The 24967-nt window shown below is 37.2% G+C and overlaps 1 protein-coding gene across 4 annotated transcripts in view; it reads left to right on the top strand.

The window, feature by feature from the left end:
* UBR3 (ubiquitin protein ligase E3 component n-recognin 3) overlaps window positions 1-21478 on the top strand; it is a 217063-nt gene extending 195585 nt beyond the window's left edge. For all 4 annotated transcript variants that reach the window (XM_030580246.1, XM_030580243.1, XM_030580245.1 and 1 more), the window contains 7 exons: window positions 335-459; window positions 3851-3958; window positions 5116-5241; window positions 11902-12078; window positions 13470-13679; window positions 17774-17913; window positions 19051-21478. In XM_030580246.1, coding sequence (XP_030436106.1) covers window positions 335-459; window positions 3851-3958; window positions 5116-5241; window positions 11902-12078; window positions 13470-13679; window positions 17774-17913; window positions 19051-19168 — 1004 coding nt within the window. In that variant the 3' untranslated portion in view covers window positions 19169-21478. The remainder of the gene's footprint in view (window positions 1-334; window positions 460-3850; window positions 3959-5115; window positions 5242-11901; window positions 12079-13469; window positions 13680-17773; window positions 17914-19050) is intronic.
* Window positions 21479-24967: the final 3489 nt, after the last annotated feature.

Here is a 24967-nt window from a genome sequence, read left to right as displayed (position 1 = left end):
GAGGGTATGTCTACACAACAAAGAAAACCTCACGGCTGCCCCATGCCAGCCAGCTTGGGCTGATACAGCGTGGGCTGCAGGGCTGTTTCACTGCTGTGTAGACTTCCGGGCTTGGGCTGGAGCATGGCCTCTAGGACCCTGTGGGGTGGGAGAGTCCCAAAGCTTGTACTTTAAAAATGATTTTGTGCGTTTTGAATTTTTTCATAGTGAATTCATTCTTCATTTGAGAAGCATTATGTTTGCAAATTGAAAGAGACTGTGTAATTGGTCTATAATAAATTGAAGTCATGGTTTAAAAAATGTGAAACACAATGTCTCTTTGTTTACTTTATAGAACACTTTACCTGCATTGTAAAGGTGCTGTTTACATTATTGTATACCCAAGCCCTGGTAGCATTTTCTGTAAAATGCAGTGCTGAAGACAGGGTGGCATGGAAGAACTCAGGAGCTCTGAAAAAGGTTGGTCAGTTTACTAAAAACTATATATTGACAACATTGTTTATTAAATTTATGAAGCATTTATTAGTATATTATATCAATTCAATGGTAAGCTTAATGTAGAATCAGTGTGGCTTAGCATCATTAGAATTTCATCTCTTATTCAACTACTGTTGTTTCATTTTAGCTTAGTCTCAGTGGACTCTACTACACATTTTGGCATAAGTAATTTTCTTTGTAATATATCAGTTCTAATATTGTTATACTATAGATTTGCAGAGTTGTGCTTAAAAGCTTACATACTGCCTCTGTATCTAGTGACCAAATTTTTAAGGTGACCTGTCCAAAGTCAACTTAGATCTCAAAATTGGTTATTGGAAATTGTTAATTAACTGTTGAAACAGAGAGAAAATTTTTCATTAGGTCCAACCATGCTACGATTGGTCATTCCCCCAGTGCAGAATATTATTCTTCTGCTTCTCACAAACAGAAAGTCCTGCCTGTTCTTTTCTGTGTGTGTAATTTTATGTGTTTGAATGACAGTGGAAATCAGATAAGACACTTACATGAAGAGGTTTTGGAAGTTTCACAATGTGCCATTGATAAAGAACTGATTGATAGACTGAGAATAAGACTTTTTTAAAAAATTGATTCTTTAGCTAGTTATAATGGGAAAGAATAGAATAGAATATTCCTCTCACTGTAAAATTTAAGTCCTGTTAGATGTGCCTGATATCAGTCTAATATACTCATTTCAGTAAATAAAAAAGCAAGTTGTCTGCAAAGAAAATATAGAATTTTCTAGTTTTGTTCATAGTTATTAATCACTAGCCATGTGCAATCCTCTCAAAATGCAATATGTGATGCACAGCTGGCTAAGGAACCAGAGGAGGAATTTAGCCATATTGTGGGCCAGGCAGGTAATCCTCCTTCCTGCCATTGGTAGTATTTAAGAGGAAACTGAGACACCTGGTCTACTTTTCCCATGTAATCACAAATTAGCCATGCTTGTCAGCACATACACCTACAGTTTTTAAATGCAAGTCAGTAGTTTGTCCAGAGGGGGTTAAGTAACGAAATTTAGTTTTGTCTGTATGAGCTCTTTGGTGTCTGAGGCTACTGTGCAATGGGACGGATGCTGCATTATTGTTAAATAAATGTTTTTCCATAGGATACTGTCATAAGAAGAGTTCAATTTCAAACCCACAATTTTAGCATGAGGTCTGTGCACTTTTTTGTTTATCTAAATGAGACCTAAGTGACAGACAGTTTTACGGGTGTAAATCTGTGATAGAGAGTGCTTGAAAGCGCTGCCAGTTTATATTCTTTCACAATCAGTTTGATAAATGTAGGCAGCTTTTATTTATCGTTCATAAAATGCTAGTAGAGTGGGTCAAGTTGTATCTGAACATATATTTTAAATGTTTCAACAGCTAGCTACAATGAAATATTTTGTTGTATAAAAATAGAGAATGATGGCATACTGTAGTCAGGTTTGCTACATGCTAAGACTTTTTCTCTCTAGCAGAGTAATAGCTTTTTTAGCACATAAGGCAGTTTGTGCCTTAAGGTTGCAAATTATGTTCATGGATCAGTAAAGGGATTTATGAAGTAACAAGAGTTTTTTTTCATCTTAAAGGCACCTAGAGTCACAAGTGGTGAAACCTCTTGACATATAGCTAAATATACATTGGTAGCATATTTTTGTATTCTAGAAAGAAAAACTGGCATTTTCATTGGCATGGCTGTCGCTGACAGATGTTAACATTTGTTATGTGGGTAGTAGTTTTTACATTCTATGACACACTGCTGCTGAAGGCTGTTCGTGGGTTGTGTAGGTAAATCAAAGTGAATGGTAACTGAAAGTCTGTCAATTCAAGAAGATTGACATATCCTTTCCCCTCTTCTAACCCTCCCACGCCACCTTCCCCTCCCACCTCCCCCAGTACAGAGAGCCCACTGACAGCTTCATACGCCAATTTAGGTAAAGCGTGAGAGAGGCAGAGAACTACCCACTGGACACAGAATCCAACCTGCACCCTTCAGCAGACATAGTCCAATAGTGGCAATCTCTGGTAGCTCCTGACAGCAGCCTGCCTGTTTCTGGCGGATGCCTTAGTATAGCTGGCATGTGTACAGGGATACAGGTTCAGGTAGTAGCTCAATGTCAAGTTTATTTTCTTTACTCCTTTTCATACTCAGTTCAGCCATGAGATTACCTGAAACCCAGCCCAGTGAAGCCTTAATCACTCTGCAAGCTGTATGTAGCCTTTTGGTGACTGGGGGATAAGGAAGGAGAAGCAGTAGTGAGGAGGGAGCAAAAGAAGAAAAAAGATTGAGAGAGAAAGGGGAGGGTTAAGAATAGATGGAAATAATAGATGAAAGTGTAAATGGGCAGAAGAAAGGAAATATAGTGGTACTGAGAGTTGTGGAGAGATGGAACACAGGGTGAAAAGAGGAACATCTCTTTGCTAAATCATCACAAGAGGAGCCTCCAACAAAAAAGATTGGAGACCATTGGCTTAGAGCTAAGGCCTAAATGGGGGAAAGGGATTTGGCCTGTCCCCTGTGGTGAATTTCATCCTCAATTAGGAGTTTAAACTCTTAGAAAGAGACGATTAACCTTGTATATTGGGGAAATGAATGTCAGTTTTTATACAGCATTGTATGGTAGAGCTTTTTATATATTACAGCTCACTTCGTTTGTTTTGGTATTTTTTTTAAAATAATCATCCTGGTAACATTTTGTCTTTTTCTGTTGCTCATGTTTATACTTTTCTCACATGAACTAAAGTTTGTATCTAATATTGTTTCTTCTTGTGGGTATTTTTGTGTAATTTCTAGGAAGACATTTATGGAAATATGCCGCTTATTTCTCATGGTTTTCTGTAATTATTAGCTTTCTTGACACATAATTATTATGACCCAAAGCTAAGTGGCTGATTAAAAAAATAAATTCCACTGAACAATTTTTCCCTGTCTGTATAAATGTTACCCATTCTCTACATAGCATTACATTTTTTGATAGCTTCTTTCTCATTCAGTATATTTAAATTGCAAGCTTTTCTTGGTTCAGTTTAATTAATGCATTATAGCAAATTACAGTTTCAAAACTGTCACTTAACCTCAGTGCATATGCTAAATATATTCCATCTGAATTGTATTTGATTTTAGTAGCTTTTCACTACGCAAATATTGTTTCAATTTCTACATCCTATGTATTGTTATGAAGTATTTATTTGTGCTTAAAACATCACCCTTCCGATATAATATGTACCTCTTCTCTTTGAGTCCAAATGTGCGTGTTGCTTTAAAGGAAATATATTTCACCTTTGCTGCTTCTATAGAAACAATTTTCTCCTTATTTTGTATGACTGGTGCAATTTGAGTCTGCCTTTTTCTTTATTCACAGAATACATCCAATGGAGAAAAGTCTTGGGAAGTATTACTGAGTCATGTGATTTCTGAGCTCTCTAAAGGGAAGATGTTTGAGGAAGGAGAAACTGAAGAATTAGCAATGGTATTTTTTTTACAGTTTTTTGTTTAGGAAGTTTTAACAGGTTTACAAATCATTACCATGTAAATAGAAACAAAACGAGCTTTTGTTTGTTTTGGAAATATTATGCAGTAATGTTGTCATTAAATCTTTGTTTAGCAGGGTGCTAACAAATTACACTGAGCCTCTTTACACCACTCATGATGTGTTATTTCTGGTGATTTTATTAAACTGAATGAAACTACTGACTCTACTTGATCAAACCAGGCATGTCTGTAAATGTTAATAATCAAATACTGGACCTGTGTGCGTTTTTGTTTTTGTTTTTCCTTCTTCAGAGAATGTATTTTGTCTGAGTAGTGAATTGAATGGTAAAAAAAATCTAAGCATCTATTGTCGTATGTCTATTTTGCTGGGTGCATAGTTGATGTGTTAATTTTTCCATAACATCCACCACCCATATTTTTTTTTAAATCATTCCTCTAGTGTTGAACTATTTTTCTTTTTCCAATGGGAGGCTATTAGTAGTCTAGTGGCTCTTAGCAGATGAGATATTAATTCTTAATATCTTTGGGTGTGACCACTTCTGCTAGGAAGCCCCAGGAGGATTAGCAAAGGATCATTTGGTAATAAATATTCAGCACTTTGTAATATTTGATTACAAATCATGTCTCCATATTCTCTAATGATTGGACATGTCCACCGTATGCATAAAATCTCTCACTGTAGTTTTTCCAACATTTATCTCCATTCAATCTATATACATATTTTAATCTGACTGGCGTAAGAACCATTGAAATGGTATCTTGAAGATATTTTCTTTTTTTGTGCTACAAACTGCTAAAGGTCCTCTTTTTCAGATCAAAGCCCATTCTTCTGGGTTAGTTTGTCTAGCCAAATCCTTTTCCCACTATGTCCGATATGGACATTTTTTGTTAGGAAAGTTGTCTGAAAAGATTGAAATTAAATGAGTTTTTTTTTTTTTTTTTGTTTCTTAACTGACCAGAAGCCTTTGCTTCTGTTAAAGTTGGCTTTCTGTATAAAACAGCTTTTTTGAGAGAGAAAATGCCTAACTGGAAGATGCTACATCCCAGATTTGTTTGTAACAAAATCATTTGAGATTATTAGTGAACTATTAGCATTTGGAAAGCAGAATTTCATAACCTCTCTTTCCACTCTAGGTTAGCTCTAGTGTTTGGACTCCTGACTCAATAGAGGGTTATCTGCAGCAGTTCTGCCTGCCTTTCCTCAGGATCACCTGCCTTCTTCAACATCATCTTTTTGGAGGGGAATTACCCAGTTGTCAGGTACAATGTGGGGAGGCAAGAAATGACACTGTTTGTTTGTTTTTTTCTGTTGAAAGTTTTATATGGTATAATTGAAACATGTATTACTCCACCCCAAAAGAGAAAAGGTCCAACATTTTTGTATTATTTAGAGCAGATATTTGTTTAGCTGTAACATTGCTTCATGTCTGACACCTGTGAAAGATTTCAAATACACTGTAAGAATCTATATTTCAAATATTTTTGTAGAAAGTGTCATGACAAGAAAAACTGGTAACTTTACAATATAATATGTGCCAGATACTTCCTCCTTTTCATTTTTATAACTCCCAGAGAAGCCCAGAGGAGGTTTGTGACGGAAGGGTTTCAGAATTGGCTCTTTTGCGTGCAAAAGACAAAATATAGAGTGAAATCACTGGCCATAGTGTAACTTTATTTTGTGTACATTTATGCTAAAAAACAAACAAAAAAAAAAAAACAAAAACCAACTCCCTCCCCAAAATGTTTAACCTCAGCCTCCGCAGAATTTTCTTCTTTGTGCAAGTAACCTGTTAAAATAAGCAAAGAATCCCGTGGCACCTTATAGACTAACAGACGTTTTGGAGCATGAATTTTCGTGGGTGAATATCCACTTCGTCAGATGCATGTAGTCTGACGAAGTGGGTATTCACCCACGAAAGCTCGTGCTCCAAAACGTCTGTTAGTCTGTAAGGTGCCACAGGATTCTTTGCTGCTTTTACAGATCCAGACTAACACGGCTACCCCTCTGATATCTGTTAAAATAATTCCATCAAGAATTAAGAGATACTATATTTTAATACGATAGCCCAGGCCACTTTAATTCTGGCATTTCCTAACTTTTGAGTGTTTAACTTTGCAACCTTAATAAAGTTATTTTATTTTGTGTGAATAGATGGATGGGGGTGTGAGTGTGTAATAAAATATAAATTTCCAAAAGTTATTTTTAAGATCAGATAAAATGTTTAATAGAGATTTGAGTGGTGAGACAGTATGGCTTAGTAAACGGGGACAGGGAGTTCATTTTGTGCATAGGGGAACTGAGATAGGGAAAATGTATTTTTCATTTATAATAGTATTCCATCTTAAAGGTATGTCTGACAATCCTGTGTGTGTGGGAGGGTCTTCTTCCCTCAGAAGTTTATCTGCTTCCAGCAGGTGGCACTGTGACCTGCCAACCACCTGTTCCTCAAATTCTGGCTTCTAGTCAAGGGAAATCAGCAGTAATTAGTGATCCTGCCTTTGTTTGTGTCCTCTTCCTATTGTGAATCCTTCTCACAGAACTGGGTTTTTTATCAAATGTATCTATCTATCTTGCTGACAGGATAACTTCATGGCTCTTTTATGGGCTTGGTTTATTTGGCTTTACTTCCACAGCGCAAGGATCTCCTCTTCACCGTGTAGCTTATTAACATGAACTCAGGAGATGGAGAGACCTGCTGTATGACAAAAGGAGTGCCTCTGCTTTTCCTGCAATACTTGTCCTTGCCATATGTATGGATAAAGGGAAAGGTTCAGGGCCCCATAGAAGGAGGCTTAGGGAGCAGCCACATCCCTCCAAGCTCTTCCAGAGGAATAAATACTGTCGGAGGGGAGCAGTCCCGTGCATAGTCATAGCAACCATTCCATGTGAACTTGAAGGCCAGTGGGAGAAAATATCTATCAAGAATTCCCTGCTTTAAATAAGTTTCTCCAAAATGAATTTATTTGTTTCACAGTCTGGTTTCCTAAGTCTGCCTAAATTAATAGCACTAGTCTGCCTCTAAAATAATCAGAATGACTTCTGAGGCCCATCTATAAAAGGGCCAGGTAAATTTGAAACTGTGTAAAAGAAGGTAATCAAGACACTTGGCTTTCAAATTGAGCAAGATGAGGCTAAGTTACCTGCAAATAATATTTATCCCAGAGCTTAGAAAAGGAAACAAAGAAATCTGCTGAAAGTCATTATAAACAAGTAGAGAAGGAGAATGAACCAGCAGAAGGTAAAAAACTAAAGCCAACAGCCAAAACCATTTGCATCATATCATTTAAAGAGGATGCAGCAATGGCAACACCTGCAAAGGATGCCATTATTGTGCAGGCAGGAGACTTCTCCAGAAGTGGAACACACAGAGAATTGTTATTGGCGTTAATATGAAACTATATATCCTTCCTCTGCATCCTCATTATGATTCCCTTGGGTTATCGTAGTTCCAAGATGCTTCCCACAATATTCTCTTGGGTGAAGATATTATTAGCCAAATAAGTCAGGGTGGTTGTGCCCACGGACTCACTGAGACACTCCATTAGTTCAATTGCAGTCAAGACATGAAATATCTCATGTTCCAGATGTAGAGACTCTTATCAAGCCTTATGTCTCTCTCTGGGGACTTCATGGCCAGTCAACTTGAAAAAGGTACATATTCACACCCAGATTAAAGTGGGATACAAAAATATCTGATACCCATTACCAGCACCTTTTTCACTTACTGTTTCAGTTTTTACTTACCGTATATACTCGTTCATTAGCCTGCTCGTTTATAAGCTGACCCCCCAAGATGGATAGATAAAAATAGCAAAAAAATGTATGACCCTTTCATAAGCCAACCCTATATTTCAGGGGTTGGCAAACTTTGGCTCCTGGCCTGTTAGGGTAAGCCGCTAGCAGGCCTGGACGTTTTGTTTACCACAGCATTCACATGCCCGCAGACACTCCAGGTAAACAAAACAACAATGTATTAAAAATTCAATTAAATGATTCTATAGAGTTTAAAATCATCACATTTTAGTGTAGACCCATTGTTATGACCCCCCACTGTTTGATGCATCACTTTTTTACCAAAAATATTCAGCTTATGAATGAGTATATACAGTACTTTTTCACTTACTATATGAGTGTTTACCCAGATGCTCATTACACTGACAACCCACCGTTGAGCACAAAGGTACAGATTTTTACAGAGGTGCATTTTTGGATGATGATCATCTGAGGGTGCACTCACCAGTGACTGAGGCGGCAGCCTGTCTGCAGCACCAAACAATTTTGTGATTAGACTTCAGGAAGAGCGCCTGTCTTCCTATCCCATTTAAGAGTGTTGATTGTGTCCATTGTTTTGAAAAGTGTTTCTGTCACAGAAGAAATTTCGTCAGAGACTCCAGTCCCCAAATATAGAACAGGACCCATTCCATCCAATCCCTGCTAAAACTGCCAGGGGTGAGGCCCTGATTCCGTTCCTCCCGATTCTTTAACTTGCTGCTAACTATTAGCCAGTTCTGGTAATGTATCTACAGTTAGATGAGTGAGCTGTTCTGAGGTGGGTGTGTCCTAATGCTCTACCAGTATATCCCCTAAGGAAATAATAATATATGGAGATATACCTATCTCATAGAACTGGAAGGGATCTTGAAAGTTCATCAAGTCCAGCCCCCTGCCTTCACTTGCAGGACCAAGTACTGATTTTGTCCCAGCCCCCTGGGTGGCCACCTCAAGGATTGAACTCACAACCCTGGGTTTAGCAAGCCAATGCACAAATCACTGAGCTATCCCTCCCCCTGAAGGAAGATTTCCCATTAACACTTACAGAATTTCAGATGTACAGTTGGCAGAAAAATGGGTAAGGAAAAAATTTGTCATCTTTTCATCATAAAAAAATTGACAGAATCCCAGTAATGACCAGAGAGATTTTAGGATTTTTCCCTATTTTTCCCTTTTCATTTATTTCATTTGAAATGAACGTGAAAATACTGTAGGATTTAGGACTCTGCAGGAGTTTACATCTTAAATGGTAATTGCTTTTAGGAATGTGGTTATTCCAAGCTAAACTCTAATGAGTGAGTCTGAAGCAGTTACATGCCTAGAGTCAAGAATTGCTGGATATTCACCAGCACATTATCTATAGCAGAATAGGATTGGACTGATTATCACAATTGCAATAAAACTTAATTCATCTGTACTTCAGTAAACTAGAAAACTGCATTAACACAGGATTCTCTGTCTTGTAGTTCACTGAAATACAGATCCATCCATGAGGTGCTTCTGTGCAGGTGTTCGAGGCCACTTCAGATGATGCTACATTTCCTTTGCTCTAGCTCTTGGCAAATCCTCAGACAGGCTTCTTACAATGCCTAATGCTGCTGCTGATTTTCTCCACATTTCTTTCATGCTTCCTGATGGAATTTAGATACCCAAATTGGTGGGAGGGGTGAGATCTGGACCAGGCTTTTTCCCTGCTTAAGGTGACGCTCCTTATCTCTGGCCACCTTGGGAGTTGCAGGAAACCCGAGTAGCCATTTCAGTGGTCATTGATTCTACTGGAGGAGCAGGAGGAGGTCTTTAAATAGCCAGGTACTGCCTTTTTTCTTTTAAGTGATGGTATTTAAAACAATTGCCACATATTTCCTGGAAGAGAATAAACCCAGATACTGGCTGGCTCCCTGTACTAAAAGGGAGATAGCAAAAGAGCAGTTTTGCTCCTCCCCTATCCTTTCCAGTGAGGAGTAGGAAAGATAGAGTTGTGGGTCAGCCTTGACTGCAACTCATCTCGCCCTTTCTCCTATTCTTTTTCTAGTCTACTATAGTCATTCTATATTCTATTGCCTTTCAGTTTTTATTGACTCAGTCGATCTTGACCTTATCCCACCACTCTCTTCTGGCAGTGGTCTCCTAAATCAGACCTTCTGCACAGTATTGCCACTATAGCTGAGAGATCCTTTCCTTCTGCAGTTCTCAATAATGGCAGCCATCTTTCTGTATTTCTCTTCTTGATGAGTCTCCCTGTTTCTCAAAACTCATTTTTTTAAATATATTCATTGCCTTTTCCCTTTTTTTTTTCTGCAAGTGGGCAAACTCAGTCTCTAGCTGGATGGTTTTTTGCTTAATATGTACTTGAACTGACGCAAGTGGACAATTAAATTAGAAAAGTGATAGGAACAGGGATGTCTTTCTCTTCAGACCAGCTATTCTCATGGTCCTACTAGGTTTACGTTATAATCAAAAGACGGTCTTTCCACTTCACATACATACTCCCATGTTCAAGATGGAGTCATTCTGGACAGTCTTACTAGCCACCACCCCAAAAAACTACTAGCATCCATCAGACTACAGTATGCACATTTGACTGTAAGTATTTAATGCTCCTCAGCACCAGCAATAACTCCTGTTCTGCCATAGCAACCTGCACCTGCTTAAACAGATTAATGGGGGGCATAAGTTTACAGTTATTTAAAAGACATAGGCACTAAGGAGGAAAAGGGAGAAATAATAGCATAGTAAAAGGGGAATAATTAGGAGTGATGGTAAGAAATTAAATGAAAAATGTAGTATGACTAGACTATATCAGGGAGATGTATTAGATAGTAAAATGATCTCCATAGAAAAAGTATTAGAACCCTTCTTGTTGCATTTTAAAACTAGACTGGACAAAACATTATCTGCTTTGCATTGACTAAAGTTTCATTGGCAAGGGATCCTAGTAAATAGGTCTTTTCTATCCTATTTTGCCAGTTGATCAAGTATGTTTGCCCTGTATCTCTTGCAGCTTTCACCCCATAATTCTGCAGTGAATCTTGTCTTGCCTTAGAACTTGATGGCTCTCAGGCATTTCATTCATACCCTTTTGGAAACAATCCTAATGTCATTCAATGTATATTTTCCTGATCTTGTTTCTGTCATCCATCTACTGTCCTATTTTACAAATTAATATGTGTATTTGTAGTATCTTTTCTGTCAATCAGCTATATTCTATATTTGTTAAAAGCCGTATGTCTCCTTTGCTGATTTCTGTTGTTCCAATGAAAAATGTGATAATCTTTGGCTTAATCTTTTGTGCAAGCTCCTTTACTTTCTCCTATTTAAATTTTCTTTCCATTTTTACACTCCCTAATCCTCATTCTATAATTTGTCCTCTCATCATATGTCATTTAATACTTTGTAGCCACTTCTCTCTCATCCTTGATTACTCTGCATATCTTTATCCAGATTGGTCTTTTATTATTATTATTATTATTATTCCTAATCATATACTTATTGCTGGCTGGCATGCATCTTGGACATATTGTAATTCATTTATGAATACTTCACATTTTTTTCTCTTTCTGCCCTTTCCCTGTATTGTTTTATCCCATTCATTTCATCCCTGGGTTTCCAATGTGCTCTGCATAAATGTATGGCCTTATTTTTATGTTTTCTTCCTTTTCTCTAATTATCAATTTAGGCTTCAGTTCTAAACATGTATGTATGTGCTTAACTTTAAGCATGTAAGTAGTTCCATTGAAATCAGTAGGACTACTCATGTTTAAAATTAAGCCCATGTGTGTTTGTAACATGGAGGCCTTACACCGATTTCTCTGCCTCTCAAATATATCACCAAAATAATCTTAAAACTTGTTCTGGATTTGTAGAGAATACAGTACTTCCATTCAAACTGGACTTCAGTCTTAGGTCTGTGAAATGTAAGCTAACATTTTGTGGGCTTCATTCTCCACTTCACCCAAGTTCAGGGGCAGTTTTAACTTGCACCTCTGATGTAAGGTCCCGCAGGAATTTTACACCACCAGAGAAGAAGGTATAGCAGAGCCTCGCTCTGCCATGCTCCCTCCCAGTCACTTACGTATTAATTGATACAGTGCTGTGCTTTGAGCTTATAACACAAAATGATCAAGTCTTTCTTGTTTCATGTCTAAAAGGAAGATGAAGAATTTACAGTTCTTGCAAACTGCCTGGGTCTGTTATCATCTTTTCAGTCACCACATCAATTCACCAGTGCCTCTTGCCTTGATTGGCCAGTGCCAGCATTTAATATGATATCACAGTGGTGCTTAGAATTGGCTTCATTTGCAGACAGACATGCAGAACAAGTGAAGGTACGTAAAAAAATTTGCACCCCCATACAGTGCTGATGTGTAAGAATGGAATTCCTTGATTCTAGTTATGCTGTGTGTGTATGTATAATGCTGTGTTTTAAATTTATCATGACAAAATAAGCAGGCAAAGTGCACAGTTGAACCCACAATATGTGTGTTTTGTGCTTGCATCTGTTTCACTTGCGTATTCTGCAGGTACAACATTGTTTTGAAAACTTGAACCCTAATGGTAATCACAAAATGTTCTTGCCGTCAGTAGATCTGATTCATTCGATAGACCATTGAGCCGTGGTCATAAAACTATTGATATCGTTTTTATGTTTGAAAAAGAACACTGCTGTTTTACTGTGTTTTGCAAATGAGCCCTCTTTCAGTTTTTATAACAAACTCTTGTGAACAGAACAGTAATTTGTAAGAAAGATCCTCACACATATGTGCCCTTAAGTGGGTAACCCGCAAAAACTGGATTAGATTCAACTGTAATGTATTATTGGCTCTTTAAAAATTTTATGCAAAGATTTTCAAAAATAAGAGGGTAAAGTTAAACTCTGAAACTAATATTTAGGCACCTAAATGTACTGAGTGTCCAGCAGTTCCCTTTGACCTCAGAGGGAATAACAGTTCCCATCAGCACTGGAATGGGTTACCTAGGGAGGTGGTTGATTCTCCTTCCTTATTGGTTTTTAAGTCAGGCTTGATAAAGCCCTAGCTGGGATGATTTAGTTGGGGTTGGTCCTGCTTTGAGCAGGGGGTTGGACTAGATGACCTCCTGAGGTCCCTTCCAACCCTGATATTCTCTGATTCTCTGATTCTATGAAACTTAACTGAGAATCGTTGAGCACTCAATATCTTTGAAAATCAAGCAAGTTCCTACACATCAGTTTCAGAGCCTAACTTTACCCTACTGTGTTTGGTCCCAAATTTCAGTACAAGTAGCAGCTTTGCCTGTCCATGCTAGGTGCAGCTATGTCACTAGCTGTCCACTAATGGCTATAATCAGGGCAAATCCCCAATGTAAAGAAGATTTAAGGGCCATGTTTTACCTGTGAAGTTTGTTGCCTTTAGAAGGTGTAAAGCATTGTGCCCTGAGGAAAGGCAGTCAGTAGTCAATTTGTAACCTTACTAAAGCAATTTATGAGTATGCTGAGCTTCTTGGGGCAAGAAGCACGTTGCTCTTGTGTGATGCTCTCTGGCTGAAGTCTTAATGCAGCATTAATAGGCTCCATAGGAAGCCACGTCTAGTCTTCTTCAGTCAGAAGGCATTTAAAGGACACTTTGGAGCTTGTGTGGAATGCAGTAGAAGAATGGGCCATCTCAAAGAGCACAAAGTTCTCACAGCACAGATAAATATACATACACACTGATAAATGTTTCTATCATTTTCTTTTTAGGTTTTGCTTGTACAAGAGCCCAAGTGGGACTTACCATGTCTCCTTCAGTTGCCTGAAAATTATAATACCATCTTCCAGTATTATCACAGAAAGACTTGTACTGTCTGTACCAAGGTTCCTAAAGATCCTGCTGTTTGTCTAGTTTGTGGTACTTTTGTATGCTTGAAAGGACTTTGCTGCAAACAACAGAGTTACTGTGAATGTGTACTGGTAAGAGAGAATTATACAATAAGAGAATTTCAAACAACTGTAGCTTTATTTCCATTTTTTAATTTAAAAAAAATCATGCTAAGAAGTTCTGCATTCCTTTCGCAGCTCTGATAGTTTTCATTTCCAAACATGTTTTAATTAAAATTGTAGTCAGCCACCTCACAGGAGACTTCTGGAGGAGGAGGCCCTTAAGGTATTTGGTCTTATCTCTAAGGCAACTTTAGTGAGAGAATATGTAGGTACTTCTTCCTCTAAGGACCAGTCCTTACTTTCCTTGGTTGGACAGCAACTAGCCTTATTCTCCCTCCATGATGAAGAAGAGTAAATAGTCTGCTCTGAGGCCAGTGCTGGTGTTACAAAATGAGTGGAACAGTTCTGTAAGTCAGTGGCTGTCACCCACTCTTGCTCTGAAGTTCACATTTGCCATCTCTGCAAAGCTGGCTTGAGAAAAGAATTTTGTGATTGTTCCTAAATTAGTATATCCACAGTACTGACACATGACTAGCCATTATAAAATTAGTATTAATATATTTAAAGAGAAACTATCACATGGTTTCTAAGGCCTTGGCTACACTTGAGAGTTACAGCGCTGTAACTCACTCCCCGTCCACACTGGCAAGGCACATACAGCACTGTATCTCCCTGGCTACAGCGCTGCTTGTATTCCACCTCCACGAGAGGAATAAAGAGAATAGCGCTGCTCCTGCAGCACTGGGGTGCCAGTGTAAACAGGGAATAATCTTACTATGCTGTAACTGACCTCTGGAACCTTCCCATAATCCTAAATAAAGAAAGATAACACTCTTTGTTTTGTTGTGAGGCCTCTGTTTGTTTTGTTGTGAACTGGGGCTCCCGGAGCTGCTTAGCAAAAAAACAAACACAGCTACTGTTTGCTGTGAATAAGCTCCCTTTGGAACGCCCACAGCTAGTGTTTTCTTGAAGAGAGGGGAAGGAAGGGGCTTGAGGAGAGAAGCAGCGCATGGCGTGCGGGAGGGAGGGAGGTGGGGGGTCCGTTTCGGGGAGATTGCTTATCTCATCTGTGAGGAAAAAAACAAAGAAGGCTATTTACTTTCAGTGAACCAGTCGGCACTTGCAAGGCAGCTGCTGACAGAGTGTCGGCTCCAAAAATCCACTCTCTCTCTCTCCCCCATACTCCCTGTCACACTCCACCCCACCCCCCTCTTTTGAAAAGCACATTGCAGCCACTTAAACGCTGGGATAGCTGCCCATAATGCACCACCCCCAGTGCCGCTGCAGATGCTGCAATTGTGGCCACGACAGTGTGCGGGTAGCTGTCAGTGTGGCCAGATTGCAGCGCTTTCCCTACTCTGCTGTACGAAGACAGCTTTAACTCCCAGCGCTGTACAGCTGCAAGTGTAGCCAAACCCTAAGTCCAAAAATCAGTTTTGTATATAATTTTTATACAATCTGATATTTATAGATGTTTTATTTAAATGTGAGTGAAAGCAAGTTTATTTTTAATTTCCTGTAGTGTGTTCATCCTAAGCTTTTTAGCATAGTACCGGTGCAGGGAAGCTACAAAATGAAACTGAACAGAAATAAAAGTAAAACTGAGTGCTCTATTTTCCTTTTCTAAATGAAATGTAAACAACACAGATAATTATCTTTTAATTTTTTTTGATTCATCTGGTTTGTTGCTAATAACACCATTAAGAGAATGTTCTTGAAAATGAGATTTTTAACACTGTCTTTTAAATTTACTGTGTTCAATCCCATGAAATCTTAACATAAAACTTGAATTATTATAAAGCTCTACTAAGTTTCCCAACAAGGCTACAAATTGTGGTTGTGATTTTTGTGGGCTTGTTGTTTGTTTATTTGTGGCTGCTTGACCACTAAAAAGTTGACTGAGACCACAATCTCATTTCACATAAGCCACAGAAGAGCCATCAGTGTTTACTGTTTTATCAGTACTATCTTTAGATGGATATTCATATCAACAACTGAAAAATTAAAGTCTCCACATTTCATGAGTGTTCCTGTGAACCACATGCTCTTTATTGTAGGAATATGTTTTCAGTATTAGAGAAAAGCAGAGGGGGAAGTCAGCACACCTGGATTCTATTCTGAATCACCACTTTTTTGATGTGTAAACTTGAGCAGGTCACTTTGGCTATAACTTTTAAAATGTCCCCTAACTTTGGGTGCTCAGTTTTTTAGTGTTCCATCTATAGATGTCTCAAGATGATTTCCAAAAAAAGTTGTGTTTCAAAAAAAGCTCCCATGGACTTCAAGGGATGTTGTAGGTTTTCATCAGGTAGGTGAAAGTCAGATCCCAACTGCCTTGAACTGAGCATTGCAAGACTGAAACACCCAAAGTAGGCAGGAACTTCTGAAAAATTGGGCCTTAACTGCTCGTGTTCTCAGTTTCCACGCTTCTGTGCCTCGTATTCCCCGCCTGTAAAATAAAGATAATTAAGGCTGCATTTTTGTCATGGGAGTTAGATTGTGATTTTAATATTTTAAAAATATATTCTTTACTCTTGAATTCTAGTGACTTTTTTTTATTTATCAGTGAGTGGATGTGGGTGGTTTCACTGAGGACTTTTGAGTACTGCCATGTTAAATCTTGGGCTGCACATGAGACAGAGAGAGCAGGAAGGGGCAGACCCGGGAACTCTGGGGGGAATTCTTCCCCATCCAGGATAAAATACAAGAAAAAGGCTTAAATTGTGAAGAGTTAATAGTAGAATGGACTTGCAAATTTCAACCCTGAGATGGTAACTGTTGTACTATACTCAAAGTTGGCTGCTGTTTTCACAGCACGAGCAGAGTTCTAATAATTTCCTCTAAAATGTTATTTAAAGGCATTGGGGATTAAATGACACTTGACCTTTTAAATTTTAAAATTATGTTTCCATGCATTACTCTTTTCAGCATGAGCTCTGCATGTGTTTATTCCTAAAAATTGCCATGATGAAAAAACCCCATAAGGATAATGACCTCTCAAATGTAGTCCTTATGTCCAACTATTTTAAAGTTGGATCATTTTTTCTCATACCATATTATTTTTTTGTGACTGAGTTGGAGATAATACTATTTTCCACTTATAAAGCACCTTTCTGAAGTACTTGAAGTGACAGGTGCTTTATAAGTGGAAAATAGTATCTCCAACTCAGTCACAAAAAAATAATATGGTATGAGAAAAAATGATCGAACTTTAAAATAGTTGGACATAAGGACTACATTTGAGAGGTCATTTTTATGAAAATATACTGCAGACAATAAAGGTATAAAACAAAGAATAGAATACTTTGCAATATTTAGATCATTAATTATATTTTAGTTCTGTGGTCATAAATTTCCTTTGTAGTAAAAATGTGTGGAAAGGGCTAAAATCTGCAAAATACAGTTACAGAAATGAACTGCATAAATTAATATATATATGTCATTCATGAACAATAAAAATAGATTGTTGTAACCAGGAGTTTCACCTTTTAAGAAGACATTTTTTAAAAAAATTGTGACCAGTGTAGATACTGCGAAGGGCAAGATGAGGCGTAATACACAAGTATGGCAACATCTGCAAATAGGAGTCCATCCTGTAGAGCAGTGTGCAGCAAAATACCCTGAGTACTTCATAATCTGAGAGAATCTTACTGTTCACTAAAAAATAACATTTTGCCACAGCAAATTGTGCACTTCTGCAAGTAGCAAGTTAGTAATATTGTTGTGAACACTTTCACTCAGTTTTCTGTAGTAGCTTAGTCTTTCCCCAGGGTGGCATGTTGTTATACTTCTGCTTTTCGTAGACAACATTCCATTTTTGAGTTTGGAACCATCTGCATGGAACTTCGTGTATATGCATTATGGCAACATATCATATACAAAGTTTTGGCTTATTCATAAAATGTATGGTAGACTCTATCATGCAAATCCCTGGAAACATATAACCCTTAGTGTCTAAGTTTATACAGTAGGGGCAAGGATCAAATTGTTCCTTAGTAAGTGATGTGACTCAAATTCATATAAGTAATGTCTTTCAAATAAAATGTTCTCTTTATTATAAAACTGTAAGCCATTAATAGGATATTTGTACCCTTCCCTCCCTAACCCCAAAATATAACTTCTAGCATTCTCAGAACTGTGGAGCTGGGACAGGAATATTTCTTCTGATCAATGCATCTGTAATCATCATCATTCGAGGCCATCGTTTCTGCCTTTGGGGTTCTGTTTATCTAGATGCACATGGTGAAGAAGACAGAGATCTTAGGTAACATTTTAATAAAGCATGTTTTGATTTTGCTGCTCTATGTTTACAGTGTGTAATAAAACAGATACAGTAATTAACAAGTTCTCACTTCCTGAGTAGCACATATTTAGAAATGTAAACGTTGTCATTGTATTTGTTATATTATGCTCATTAGATTTATATTCTTTATATAAACAAAATGAACTGGAACTTGTTAACTAAGAAATGAATTGTGCTACTTGCAAGGTGTACGTTGCGGTGCAGGAATTTCCTGCAGAATGTCAATTTGAGAAGTAGAGGCTTTGCCATCTCTGTGAATCCATATGGTGTTTAGGGTTGGGAGTTTTGTTCATGATGATGTTATTACAGAAATCTTGTTTGTTTCTAGAAGTTTGATTATTAGGAATATTGTTGAAGTTCTAATGATATACGTGCAGAACGTAAGTAATATGAGTTAAGGGGTTAAAGTAAGGATTATGGCTATTCATCTTAGGTAGGCAATGGAGGAGAATGCTATGATATTTCATAGTTGGGTTTGGTTTTATCCATTTCATCCACCAATTAAAGGGGATGCCTGTCTTTGTTTTAAAGCACACATGCATTGAAACCATTGACAAATAAACACCTTAAAATAATGAACTAAACGAAACATTAATGCCCGATAGCCCCTTCGTCTGGTGCATGGGGTCGCAGTGCTGCTCTGTCCAGGTTTTCAGGTGCTAGAGTGCCATTCCAGACTGCTCGGGCAGCCGCTCCTCTCCTACATTTTCTGATCAACCATATAGAGCCCTTTCTACACAGAGCACCACTTATCTGCAGACCCAGGGAGCGTACTACAGTACTTAGACTGCTGCCCCACTGCCCTCTCCCACGGCTTTCCCTACGATATGGGCTATTGGGCATTAGTTGTCTTACCACTTAGTTCATTATTTTAAGGTGTTTATTTGTCAAGAGTTTCAATGCATGTGTGTTTTAAAACAAATGAAGACCTGCATCCTATAATATAAATATATACATATGTACACGGAAACTGAAAAGAAAAAAACTGGAAAAATCATTTAACTTGGCTGTTAGAACATTGCTATTCACTTAGAGCCACCATATAAACATTTTCTGTTTGTTTTGCACTATTAACTGTTGATTTTTTTCTTCCTGTAGGCGTGGTAAACCTCTCTATATATGTAAGGAAAGATACAAGGTGCTTGAACAGCAGTGGGTATCTCATACCTTTGATCACATCAATAAAAGATGGGGACCACATTACAATGGATTGTAAACTATCACTATTATTGTATTATATCATCGCCTTTACCATGAATGAATGCAACTTGACTAACAATAGCTTTAACTGAATGGGGGGTTAGCTCTTTCACGGGGTGGGGGAGTGAAACTATGTCAATATATGAAGCCTTTCAATAATTAGGTGCTTTTGCTACCAAATTAATGGTACGACAATTTAAAAATCCATTCTGAATGGTGCGAAAAATCTAAATTCATTCAGTAGTCTCCTTTTGTATTTTTAGAATTCCACTAATGATAAGAAACACATGTTTTACTTACACTTGTTTAGGGATGACAGGTCCCAGGAACTCATATTTCTCTGGGTGGAATTGAGTCATTTAGCATCTTCTGCTGAAACATGATGTGTGTATTACATCTGCTAAACATAATGGATAGATTTTTTCTTTGTCTTTCTTGTATTAATTTGAGATTTTTGCTTGATATCCAGTTGTAATTGTATAAAACACATGATTTGTGAGATTGTATAGTAACACTTGGTCTAAAAATAGAACTTTTAAAGAACATTTCACTTGTTGTGAAAGGTCTGTTGAAAGATTTCATGCATCGCTGAAAACCTTATTTATTCTCAGGAATTTCATAGATATTTTCCATGTATAGATGAAATAGCTGCGAATTAAGTAGCTTGCTATGAAAACAGAACATGTATTCTTTCTTATTTTTTCTTTTCCAGAAATGAAATTTGCCATTTCAGTTGAGTAAATTACTGGTGATAACATATATAGATGTTACTGTATGTACAAAATTTGTCAGACTTACAACATGGCAGGTTCTAATTACAACCGTGCCTGCCTGCCTTTCGTTGCCAACCAGGTGCATGTTTCAGAATGATTGGATTGGAAACATGTGGGTTATCCTGCAAATAAAACATAATTTTGGATCTTTCATGTCAGCTCAAGAGGTTCATCTGTATTGTATTTGTACAGAGTAATCAGTGCTCTTTCTGCTTGATTTCCTAAAAAGAAAAAAGCGCAATAGAGGTGGCCCTGGTGAATGAGCAATGCATCTGAATCCTCATTGGAAGAATGCCGAATAAACAGTTTATATTCAGAGGTCTTACAAATCCATGAGAATAGGCATGATTGTGCTAAACTCCACCCTGTAAGTAGGTAGGGAAGATTACAGATAAATACTGGTATGTAATATATTGCTACTAAGCTTTTCTCTCAAATGAGTCAGACATTTATTGGCTATTTCATACAGTGCTATCAAGCAGTTCCTGGTACTATGGACTTTTCATAGCTTGTTATGTAAAATAAAATTTATATGTGTAAGATAAAAACATCTAATGCTAAGACCATGTGTACAAAATGAAAACAGATCCCTCTTTAAGGGTCTCATTGAAAGTCATTATCTAGTGAAAAGTGTATAGGGGAAATACAATGACCGTACAGCAGTCAAGAGCAGTGGACAGACGAAAAAAAATCCACTTTTTTTTTTTTTTTAAAGTGAGGCCCTGAGAATTTTCCCCAAGATCTACAATTCAAATACATTATAATGGTGTGCTTTTTTTATGTATACATATATATATTTCAAAAGTATTAGAATACTTCTTGTAAGATTAGAATTATTCTGTTTCACCAACTGAATAGCTATGTCTTTACCAAAATACTACTTTTTTAATATTGTATCATAAGTTCAGCCTGTAATATTTTTGCATTGCTCATAATGAATATTAGGCCATTTTGTAAACATGGTTGAAGAGCAAAAAGATTCTTTACATCTCCAGCACAACATTATTACAGGGGTCGTGAACTTAAGTAATCTATAGTTTGAAACTCGGATGCTATATTTACAAGGGATAATGTCTCCAGAAATTGATTACTGTGTATTATTTAAAATGGAATGTTTTATGGTTCTGCATATGGATGTGAAGTAAAATTATTAGCCTTAACTTTAAAATCTGGGTATTTCATAGTGTTTATTTTGGTATTGGTGAATTAGTCACCAGTCAATTAAAAAAAGAAAGAGAAAAAAGCACTTGACTCAAGAATTTTACTTGAATATACATGCATGCTGCTAAACTAGAATTTTGATTTCCCCCATAACTTTTTTAAGCCTGCTATATTAAGCTTACTTTGAAAAAATAACAGCTCCAAACTAGAATGGCAGGTCTGGGTGTGTGCATTCTTCAAATGTTCTGGTTTGGTATCCTGGATGAATGATCATTAAGTACAGTACATTACTGTAGCATTTAAATCAATCTTTATAACACATCAAAAAGTACAAAACTAGGAATACAGTAATCAACATTGTAAGATATGTTAATAAAAATCTACTATCATTCTGTGTGTCTGTGGCCTTTTTTTTTCTCTCCACCTTTAGGATCCAAGGTATATTTGGTATTGAAATGTGTTCAGTGTCCAAATATTTATTTAATGCATTAATAATTAATGTGTGCAAAAACGTTATGTACATAAAGCAACTCTGGCATGTTTTTTTTTGGTCACTTAACTGGTATGTGTGTGATATTGCTAACTTTAATTCTTTTAATTTCATTTTGCTCTGAGTTATACCACTTAATGGTCCCTTATCTTAGTCCAAACTTTACTTCAGTCTGCTCTTATTTCACTGTTGCTATTGAAAACTGCTAACAATAAAAAGTCCAAATTAAGAAACCAAGATTTAGGGAAAATCATGTTTATTTGTTTTTGTTTGGTTTTAAGTCAAATTTATCTTCGAGGTAATTCTATCAGTGGAATTCAACTAGTAATGAATTTGATTTATTAAGCCTCTTTGAATCTTGAACAGGTGATAGTTATGCTCTGGTCAAAAAAACATTGCTTCACCTTACTATTACTAATCTGGTCTTTATCCTTTCTGTGAGTGTGTGATAAGGTTCTGATGAAGCAATTCCACCCACACCTTGGTTCTTAATATTTGGTTGTGTGTCTCCATTCTGTCTTCTGCTCAGTGTCCTACATTAACATTATAAAATGGTTTTAGTGGAACCAGACGTTGGCATTGCTGGCTCTATGGAGGGCCAAGTATGTGTGTCACCATTCTTTAGTGAGGTCTGGTTATAACTTTGGTAGGGATCGTGTGTGTGTGTGTGTGAAGACTGATGTTTTGGTTTTAATAGTTATTTTTCATTGTAATTTCTTTTATTAACACATTCACTTTTATTACATTTTAATTTGTGCTTTCTCTTATCACTATCTCACATTCCATAGATAATGTGTAATTTGCTTTACATATTAAATATGCCTGTTCCTTTAAATTAATGTTTGAGAAAGCAAAATCAACTGTTCATTCTATTGTTAAATTGGTGACAGTTTCAAAAAATTAATCTAATTATCCTCCAAACATCACTAGTGTGATGTCTACACTAGCATCACACAGGTAAAATTTTTTTTTAAAAAAAACCCACCTATTTTGAAAAACATTTTAAAATGAGCCTTCATAGCCCTGCTTAAATTTATTCAAAATGAGTCCCTATAAGAGTATCATTTGGAAAGCTATTTTCTATAATTTTACCTCTTGATGCAGTGAATGGTCATCTTCTAATTTGTGAAAATTGGAACAGACTCCATGGAAACCCTCACATCACTGAATAATTTACTACCCAATAAACAACTTCTTATTCATTTTGTATTTTATCTCTGGTATGTACCAAATGGCTAGTAAACCCTTCTTACTAGTCAAGTGTGAAAACAGATGTTTATGAGCTGGAACCTACAATGTTTTTCTCTGCTCCATCACCCCACCCTCACGAAGCATGAATTTTCTCTGAGAAATGTATTTCTCTGTAAAGCCTAGTCTGAAGCAATGGATATACCATTTCCTGGATTCAGCTTCATACACTGTGTGTGCAGGATGACACGTTTGTGGGTGGGTGTATATATAATATAAATTATAGGAAGAGCTGGTAGTGCTGTTTATACTTAAAGATGCCTGACGCTTCCCATTATCAGTTGCTTATAACTTTGCCAAATGTTCACCATTCTGACAAAGTTTTCCATGCTGGGTGTCTGACTCAGGCTGAAATTTTTTAGAAAGTTTCAGCAAAAGTAGCAAAGTAGTTTCTAAGAACAAGAATAGGGGGAACTGTTTTTAATGAAGTAAGCAATATGCATAAACTCCATGTATGTAGTGGTGTTGTTGTAACCATGTCAGTCCAAGGATATAAGTGAAACAAAGTGAGTGAGGTAATATCTTTATTGGACCAACTTCTGTTGGTGAGAGAGGCAAGCTTTCAAGTGACACAGAGCGCTGACCTCACCCACCTTTTCTCTGTAAACTCATGTTCCACATTCTTTTCTTATTTTAATATATCAGCTAGATCAGTTTGTTTTCATGGTGGTTCAATCCTAAAGAAATACTTGCACTCATCATAGTGATATTTGCCCCGAATTCTAAAACTTCCTCATTCAGCCCAGGGTTGAAAGCACCAGTATTTTTTATTTTTGATATTCCTGAGATGAGTTCTTTTTGTTTGATCAAGTGCTTCATATATACCCAATTAGAAAGTGCACTTTTTATTAGTCAGTAATACGTCATGGATGCAAGCATTTTGGGATACATGTCCAGCACAGTTACATAATGAGATTGGGTTTGCCAGTTTCAGTTCCATTTTTATACATGATTTAGCCTCTCTATTGGAGATCTATGCTAGTACCAGTCTAATTTCTGATGCCCTAGAGTACTGTATCTCTTGAAATCTGGTAATCAGGCCTTCCATCTCAACTGGATGTTCCAGTCATTCTGTTTCGATTCTGAATTTTATGTGCTTCATGTACAAGACTGATTTCATTTGAACTGTTGAAGAGCGGAAAGCTTTGGTGTTGAACAGATAACGGTTGTTCTTTAAGGTCTGTCAACGACTTTTAGCATGTGATCAGGAGGTTTTGCTGATGCACTTGAAGATTCTGATTATAGTCATCATCCTTAAGCAATTCCATTCTTCCCTCTCACAAGTGGTTCCAGCTGGTTCTGTTCAGCATGTGTGTGGGTTTGCTGGGGGACATGAAGCCATGGAGTGTAATAGCTCCTTTTCATTCCTGTGATGCACTCCTCACCACAATTTATCCATGCCTTTGTTACCTCTATGTTGTTTGTTTATATATGTTCACTCCCCACACAATAAAATAGTACCCATCCAAAGCTCTGGGAGCCCATGGCAATCTTATACAAATACACTAGTAAATAGTTTAGATTACTGAATGTGCTTTTACAGATGACTACCAATGAAGACAACTTAAAATCTATAGCTAATTCAGAATGTGGCTGGCTGCCTGCTTAATATGCCACAGAGTATGTTACTCCTCTACTTTGAAGACTTACTCAGAAACAAATGGAAAGTCAGTTATTTCTGGGTTTCAAGGTATTGCTATAGGTCTAGAAAACCATGGCCCCTACAATGAACGTATGTGATGCATGGATTGGAGTGCGTGTGAGGCTTAACTTGAGGATTCTGATCACTTCTCTGGATTGCGCCCATCCCACCCACCTCCAGACTAAAATATGGCCCACATTCTACTTGAGTAGGGCAAGTTCCCTGCAATTCTTGAGGGGAGTTAAGTCAGTACATTAATTTTTCTTTCCTTCGATCAAGGCTACAAGGGGAATTCTGGATCAAGTACTTACCATTACTGAGGCATAACAATGTGTAGAATATAAACAATAGTCAATTTGGTTTTATGAAACTAAAACAAAGCAGTTGCAGGGATTTGCTGCTTAATTTCTTTTTTGTTTGTTTCCTTATCTTTCCCTATCTATCTGTCTCCGTGTTGTCTCTTGTCTTATACACCTCTACCCCAATATAACGCGACCTGAT

This window comes from Gopherus evgoodei, chromosome 11 (genome assembly GCF_007399415.2).
Source record: "Gopherus evgoodei ecotype Sinaloan lineage chromosome 11, rGopEvg1_v1.p, whole genome shotgun sequence".
NCBI lineage: Eukaryota > Metazoa > Chordata > Testudines > Testudinidae > Gopherus > Gopherus evgoodei.
Note: the sequence above shows the minus strand (reverse complement) of the source record. Positions and strands in the feature narration are given on the sequence as shown.